Source organism: Dipodomys ordii, unplaced genomic scaffold, assembly GCF_000151885.1.
Source record: "Dipodomys ordii isolate 6190 unplaced genomic scaffold, Dord_2.0 Scaffold70, whole genome shotgun sequence".
Classification (NCBI taxonomy): Eukaryota; Metazoa; Chordata; class Mammalia; order Rodentia; family Heteromyidae; genus Dipodomys; species Dipodomys ordii.
Window position 1 is genome coordinate 8,643,390 of NW_012267286.1, and position 8,554 is coordinate 8,651,943.

Here is an 8,554-nt window from a genome sequence, read left to right on the forward strand (position 1 = left end):
AGTGGCGCTGTGGCTCAAGTGGTAGAGCGCTAGCCTTGAGCTGAAGAGCTGAGGAACAGTGCCCAGGCCCAGAGTTCAGGCCCCACGACTGGACCAAAAAAATATCTGGAAGTGGAGCTATAGCTCAAATAGTAGAGCACTATTACCATTGAGAAAAAAGCTCAGAGATAGCATCCAGGCCCCAATTTCAAGCCCCAGGACTAGCACACACACAGAAAAAGAAAAGGAATATAACAATTACAGTAATATGCCTAGCTTTAATTCAAATGTCACCAATAAAATCATTTTTTAAGTATTTCTTGAAGACGCATTTCATAGCTCTCTTGGAAGTTTATTTTCCTTAATTTGCAATAAAATAATATCTCAAGATTACAATGTTCATTGTTAAGTAAAATAAAAATAAGGGTATTGGCCAGGCTTTGGTGGTTCACACCTAGCTACTCAGGAGGCTGAGATCTGAGGATCGCAGTTCAAAGCCAGCCTGGGCAGGAAATTCCGTGAGACTCATCTCCAATAAACCACCAGAAAACCAGAAGTGGCGCTGAGGCTCAAGTGGCTGAGTGCTCACCTTGAGCTGAAGAACTGAGCGATAGTACCCAGACTCAGAATTCAAACCCCACCACCAAAATTAAAAGGGGGAGGAAATTGTATAATTTTTAAAGTTTATTCATAGTAGTTTGTATTCAGCAAGATGAGAGACTGCAGTAAGTGCCTTTGTCATAACTCATGCTCAGTAGCCACCTGCAGCTCTGATTTTTGGTAGTGTAGATTCTTTGAAGATCAGATAGCATCAATCCTATGAAAAGATCTATGCTGTTTATTATACATATCTTCATTCTTTGGGTAGTCTTCAGCATATATGTATCTTTTTGTGTGTGTGTGTGTATGTGTGTGTGTGTGTGTGTGTATGAGTATGAACGTAGATAGATAGGTATATATCTGTATATAGATAAATACATCTATTTTGGTCTTTGGGCATGTTCATGGATCCTGCGAGTAGCAAAATTGAATTTCTTTTAGTTTTACCCTGAACAAATAAGCTTACTTGCATTTTAAAATTGAATGCAATGAATAATTAAAAGATTTAATAAATCCCTATCTTTTAAAGAAGTCTTTTAGTGCCACACTCAAGTTTTATGCAGAACAACTCATCTGTAAAGCTATTTCAGATGAATGGTTTTACAAATAATATTGTAAATGCAAATGTTTCATTTAAGCATCAAGAATTTCTATAGTTGACCATGTTGTGTGTGTGTGTGTGTGTGTGTGTGTGTGTGTGTGTATGTGTATGTGTGTTGCCATCATCTTCTGAAAAGCAGCTCTATTTTGTTACATGCATTCCTCAGTAATAATATACATAATACAGGTCAAATAAATATTTCAAAGTAAAAATCAAGTCTTAAGTTTTGATGTCATGCACATTTTATATGGGCAATGAAACCTTAATTTGATTTTTAAAAGAAATCACAAACATCAAATTTAATCCCTTTCAAAGAAGCATCTTTAGTTTGACAGTGTCTTGACCAAATATTCCTGAAATTTTGGAGAACAATTCTCTAAACAATACTCAAATGAAAGTTCAATGTGGGGGAGGGGGGGCTGGGAAGGGATGTGAAGGGTAAACAAAGGAGGAGGCTGCAATGCTTGATAAGAAATGTACACATTATCCTGCCCATGTAATTGTAACCCCTCTGTACAGTATGTTCTCAAAAAACAGTATGTTCACAAAAAAATAAAATAAAATGAAAAAAAAAGAAAGTTCAATGTGTCAGAACACTGTGTTATAGCAAATATTATTTTCCATGCCTTCCTTATTTAAGTACAAATCAGCAAGTAAACATGTACATCTTGATCACAATACGCATTTCCCATTTACATCTAGATGATTAAGTCATCCAAAAAATATCCTCATTAAAGTACCATTTGCATCCTGTAAGATCATTTTAAACCAGAGCATTTTGAAAATGGTTAAGCAAAACAATAAAAATACAAGTCGTTATCCTAGATTCTTATATTGTCTAGGCATTATGCAAGTCCTTATTGCCCTTAATTTTGAAAAAATTCTAAATATTTGAATGTGGACATAAACGAAGAATGTTCCTCATTATTTCCATCACTGAGAGTTCTGCAAATAACAAAACTGCAAGATCAAGCTTAGTGGTTAGGAGCATGTTCCCTGGACCAGATTACCAATTGGTCTCAGCCCCACCAGCTACTGGCAGTGTTCCTTGGGCTAATATCCCATTGCCTCTTTAGGCTGTAGGTTCCTGTTAATATATTAAATAAGTTACTGTGTATTAAAGCATTTAAAATAATGTCACATAATATTCAGTGAATATTTAGTGTATATTATTAATATATTCGTTTGGTCCAAAACTTAAAGGCTCCATAGTAAAGGTGTCTATTTGGCTGCTAATTCCTATTTTTATGTCTATGATTTTAGTCATGCTCAAGTTTATACATCTGTATATGATCTATGATATACATATATAAACTGCATAGTAAAGATGTATATATAAACATGCACAAATGGGAAATATGAAAATAAAATAGAAGCAAACTATATAACAGAGTAAACAAGTCGCACAGTGAAGAATCTTGCCCTTAGAATTTAGCCTTTCATGATGCTAAAAGAACATGCTCCCTTTCAAAAGATCTCTACCTTGTAGTTTATAGTTGGAGCCTGAGCTGTTTGCTTTGTTCTTTCTGTTAGTTTACTATTCCCTGCAACATGTATACATTTAGGAAACAATGATATTAGCAGGCATAGTCTTCCTTAAAACCTGATACATTATTAGTTAATACAGCTTGGAGGTTTCTTGCTTTCTGGTTTAGTTTCAGAATGTCAGTTTTATGAGGTAGTCAATCAGCACCTTGCCAGGAAATGAAGGTCAGAGGCTTATTTTCTTAAGCATAAGTCATCTTTCCAAGGTAGTTAGCTGGCACATAGCCTTTCTGCCCTTGAGCTTCAGCTAACCACCACTCTTTATTTCCACTTAGATCACAAAATCTAAGTATATGGACTCTTTGGTACTCCTGAAGGCTGAGTTCATGGTCACTCCGAGCTTGAAAAGCATGGACTGCATAGAAAATCTAGACAAAGAAACAAAGGATATTATTGGAACCAAACTTAAAAAAAACAAAACAAACGTTCAGTATTGAATTGTTTTTTGCAAGAGTGGAGTGTAGAAAGACCACCTTCAGGGGCTGGGAAGGTGGCTCAGTGATGGAGCGCTTGCCTTGCATGCATGAGGCCCTGGGTTCGATTCCTTAGCACCACATAAGCAAAAAGAAAAAAGCCGGAAGTGGTGCTGTGGCTCAAGTGGTAGAGCGCTAGCCTTAAGCTGAAGAGCTGAGGGACAGCACCCAGGCTCAGAGTTCAGGCCCCATGACTGGACCCCCCCCCTCCAAAAAAAAAAGAAAGACCATCTTCACTTTAAGTCTTTAAGTACATGAAGCAGGGTAGTAACAGTGCAGCTACTATTGTATGCCGAGTCCTTTGCATACATGCCTATCTTTAATCCACATATCAACTCCACATGTAGGAATGATCAGCCTCTGCTTCATATGAGGAAACAGGTGCAGAGATACAAGTTATTTGCAAAAGAGTCCACAGAGCATACATGCTAATAGAGATGGGTCTCTGTGATGTCAAAGTTGGCATTTTCTTACACTGCAACATGTGTGGCTAGAGATTTGTCATTTGATCCACCAAGCATTTTTACATCAAGCTTCTGATTCTTACCTGTTCATCAGCCTCTTGGAAACTGTCTCCATCAGTGCCATTTGTCTCTAACTTTCCACAAGTGCCACTCAGGGAGGAGCTGCTGTCACTTATGCTGTCTTCGGGAGTGCCTGTGACACTGTCAGTAGCAGGCCGTGAAGACACAAAGAGGCTGAGGTTGTCAAAATCCTCATCGCAGAACCTGTTCTCAGCATCCACCTTCTGCACTTTGGCTGGATTGTAGGGTTTCAGGAAGGAAGAATACACATACCCTTTTACAACTGGGGAAGAAATTTAAAAAGAAAAGAAACAAGATTCAAGGTCATGTGTGCACTTTCTCACAACATAGTTTTATAAAAGCCCACAGACGCTACTGAGGGGTGGGGTGGGAAAAATCTTACTTCCTGTGTCAACAAGCCACCTGCTGGTACTCCCCAGGGGATCCTTCTGTTCCAGCACAGCCACCAATTCTCCTTCCAGAAGATTGATGTCAAGTTCTTGTGTAGCATTGCACTTGCGCTTGGCTTGGTAGAGTTCCTCCGTGCTATATGTAGATTGAAGTTTGGAGCGGTGAATGTCAGTTTGGCGTGGCACTTCTGGCTGGAGAAAGTTTGGGAGTTTTGTTTAGATGGATGTGTGATCAAGTCTCTGAAAGATCTCTCTCTTTTAATTTAGAAGTTCTATGCTGCTTGACATTAAGTTTAAGGCTCAGAGTAGGCTAATACTGTTTTTAAAAAGTAAAAGGAAAGCTTAGCAGAGTCATTCAGTGAAAAATTCCTTAGTAAGCACATGAGGGCAGTGTTGTAGAAAAGAAAGAAAATTTAAGTGAGAATCAGAAGAGGTTCTAATCCCTCTTGAATGTTAAGCAACATTTTAATTCTTTGCTATTTTTAGATAATTCCATACATACTCAGAACTTGAGGAGTGTTTAATTCAGTAAATAGACTTATGTTATATAAATTTAGCACATATATATATGTCTTCTTTTAGGAACTATTACATGACTGGACTGGATCCAACAGGTACAGACCCTTTGTAAGCTCCAGCATCAAGTAACTTTTAAAAAATAACCAGTCTCTGGAACCTGTGATGCTTTACCCTATCAATGAAAGGGTATAAATTATCTCTTGAATAAAATTTCTAGTCAACAAATATTTATTGAGTCCTACCTTATTTCAATCATCATTTTTGAAATGTTAGGGATGCATCGTGTACAAAACAGAGACAAAAACATGGTGCCAAGTGCCAGTAGCTCATATCTGTAATCCTAGCTACTGAGGAGGTTGAGATCTGAGGGCTGAGGTTTGGAGCCAGCCCCAGCAGACAAATCCAAGGGAAGTTATAGGGTACCAACCTTGTGTGAAAAAATCCTAATGAGAGCACAAGGCTTTGAGTTCAAGCCCCACTAGCAGTGAAAATAATTTTAAATACATAAGCAAATGATAGGATATTAAAATGAAATAAGTTATATGGAAAATAATACAGTGTGATGATTTAGACTAGATAGAGCAAAGTAATGTTTACCCTTGTCACAAATGCTGCTAAACTCACCAGAATCTGCACAGGCTTTTTCTTTTCAAAACTAAGTTTCCTCTCAATAAAGGTGGCGCTGTTGTCTTTTACAAAATTCAGAGTGTGAACTTCTTCCAGTACTCGATTCTGGATCTCAGAGATGTTTGATACCAAGAGTGGCACCTGTGGTAAATGATAGGTATTGTTTCCAGATAATTAGATAATGATACTGGGTATTAAATTTACTAGAACTTTTATAATCACCTGAGAGAATGTCCGATAGTGCCAAAATAAAAAAAATTAGAGCAACTAAAATCTTGATATAAAGAAATAATTTTTGTCTCTGGAACCCCCACATGACCAATAGAGATAGTTTTAAGGTTTTAAACACAAATAAAAGGTGACCAATATTGGAAAAATAGCAATAAAGACTTGGGAGAAAGACTGAAGAATTAATAGCAGTGAGTACTTTTCATGTGGTACAATGGGACACTAAGCAAGGGACAAGAGGTTCAAACAAGCAGTTCTAACAAAAAGTGTGTGTTACTTTTTAAACCATAGGTTGTTTGACATACTTCTCATCATGAGGGGAGTCTAGGTTCCTGACTTTCAAAAGTAGGAAGACTTTAAGGTTCTTTCATTTGAAGGACTAGGGTACTGGGGGATCCAATCTAGGACATCACACTTTCAATGCAAGCACTCTACCCTTAAGCTTCTTCAAGTTCAAGATAAGCCTTTGTGCTGGCCTCACTGAATAAATACAAAGTTGAAGTATATAGAACAGTGAGAAGGTGTGTCTGACTTTTCTGATCAGGCTACAAAGGACATGCAGTTACAGGTAGCTTGGGACACTCACTCTGGAGGCCTTTAATCATGGTAGAAAGCAGTCCAATTGCACCATAGCCACCATATAAGACCATATTAAAAGATCCAAAAAGCAGATCTTGGGAGCCCATTTGTTCCATCCCCAACTGCTTAACTCTTCCATGGTCATCTCATCACCAACCTTAGCCATGCACTGTGAAGTCTAGAGATTATTCTACTCCCATTGGTTGTCTGACTGTAGCCTCATAAGAAACTTGGAGAATATTTGAGTTCAGTTAAACTGTGGAGCTAATGAAATATAAGAATACTGATAACTATAATACTATGTTTAGTGTAATTTAACTAGATCCCCAGATTCTTAATCCATTTCAGTTGAGGTTGGATAGAATTTCCTTTTCTGCAAATGATAAAACAGAATCCCTAGAATAAGAGGCCATAGGTACAAATAAGGGTAGGGAACCCAAATTAGGAAGAGAATAATTAAGAGCATGAATAGACACTGATTCTAAAACTCCCACCAACAACACAAGTAGTCAGATTATTGACCCAGACAGAAGACTTGAAGAATTGTATTTGGATGTCTTGATGAGCTAAATGGAGAAGACCTAAAGATGCAATTATCAGGGAAAAAAGACCTAAAGATGCAATTATCAAGTTGTACCCAAATGAAATGACAGATTATTCAACCAAATAATAAGGCTTATAATTTATAAATCCTATCTATATGCTCAATGCTTCCAATTGTTCCCTCTTTTTCAGTGGTGAACAAGAACAGCAGGCATACCTTTAATATGAGAGAATCTGATTTTTTAAAAAGGAAGCAATTTGTCTCAATTAAAAAATAGACCATGAATATTGCAATTATAACTGTAAATGAAATTACAAATGGGCTAGATGTTACAGTAGGAATTTTCATAGGAAATAGAGCAAAATGGTAATGAAATTGAAAGTAAGTAGGAAAAGGTGATAAAATTACAGTTATAACACAGGAAGTACAGAAAAATAATAAAGACAGAAAAGTCATTGGTGAAATACTTTTTAAACTACAGAAAAGTAGAGGTATTAAATTTCAAGTTAAAATGACCCCACCAAGTATCAAACACAATAATATATCCTATAAAGTTTTAGAATAGTGGAGGCAAGGAGAAAGTTGCATGAGCATCCAAGGATACAATAAGAGAAGTAAAAGCAAGAACCAAGAATCAGATAGACTTCAGAGTTCTCAACAGAAATAGTGAAAGTTAGAACACAACAGAAAAATGGGAGCGCTCAAATTCAAAGAGATCAACTTCTATATCCAGCCAAACTATTAATTCAGTGTAGTGTAGTGTAAGTAATAATAACATTTTCTAGTATTCAAGAAATATAGATTGTCCATTATTCTTTCTAAAGGAGCTGCTCCCAAATATATTTTTACCAAAAATCTAAAATATCAAATAATTTACTATTATGCTCACTTTATTCATATGAGAAGATGGAGATACAGAAAGATAAAGATATGTGCTCAAGGTAATATGGGGATACCTGGATATTAGAACAAGATGCTCTGGTACCAATGTGTTCTCAAATTAGTATTCAATTCTGTCTCTAAGAACGAAAGACAGGAGCCAGCCGCTTGTGACTCATGCCTGTAATTGTAGCTACTCGGAAGGGCAGGAAAGTGTGTGAGACTTTTATCTCCAATAAACTACTCATAAAAAGCCAGAAGTGGTGCTGTGGCTTAAGTGGTAGAGATCTAGTCTTGAGCAGAGACTCAGGGACAGAGCCCAGGCTCTGAGTTCAAGCCCCAGAACCAGCAGAAAAACAAACAAAGAAAAACCCTAGAGATATAGTTAAGTGAGATGCAACCTTTAGGAAAACAGGGCATAGATTGCTTCTTACAACTTCTTGTAAATCTATAATTACCTTTTTAAAAAAGCTTTAAAGGTTAATCGTTAAGGCTTAAAAACAAAAAGTATATAAAGTATATGATGCAATTATTTAATGATAAAGTTCTTTTTTATTTTATTTTTTTATTGTGAAAATACCGTACAGAGGGGTTACAATTATATGAGCAAGATAATGAGTATATTTCCTATCAAGCATTGTTGCCTCCTCCTTTGTTTCCCCTTCTCATCCCTTCTCATCTCCCCCCCTCCCCCACCTCCCTATTCCCCCCCCCAGTCCCTAACCCCCATCAAAGTTGTAAAGTTTGTTTTTCGATGTAACGTCTTGTACATCTCATTGTTGTATCCTTATTTAAACGATTTGTTTTTTTCCTTCCTCTCCACAAATTATACCAACATGAAATACAGTGAAAACAGGGGTTATACCATGCGGGAGGGACATACAAAGAAACAAAGAAATCATCTTATAAATATGTTAGAAACAATTGCATGAAAGCAAAAACATTTGATTACTTATCTTGGGGTTCATTTCGCCTAACATCAACTTATCTGACCATTTCTGCTTGTCTCAGACATATACTAGTTATTGCAAATAAGGGAAACCATG

The 8,554-nt window shown here is 36.8% G+C and overlaps 1 protein-coding gene across 1 annotated transcript in view; it reads right to left on the bottom strand.

Annotated features, from left to right (window-relative positions):
* Positions 1-2,347: 2,347 nt before the first annotated feature.
* Positions 2,348-8,554, bottom strand: part of Arhgef38 (Rho guanine nucleotide exchange factor (GEF) 38) — an 87,961-nt gene continuing 81,754 nt past the window's right edge. The window contains exons 11-14 of the mRNA XM_013023727.1: positions 5,276-5,419; positions 4,126-4,324; positions 3,746-4,005; positions 2,348-3,093 (exon numbers count right to left, since the gene is read on the bottom strand). Coding sequence (XP_012879181.1) covers positions 2,908-3,093; positions 3,746-4,005; positions 4,126-4,324; positions 5,276-5,419 — 789 coding nt within the window. The 3' untranslated portion in view covers positions 2,348-2,907. The remainder of the gene's footprint in view (positions 3,094-3,745; positions 4,006-4,125; positions 4,325-5,275; positions 5,420-8,554) is intronic.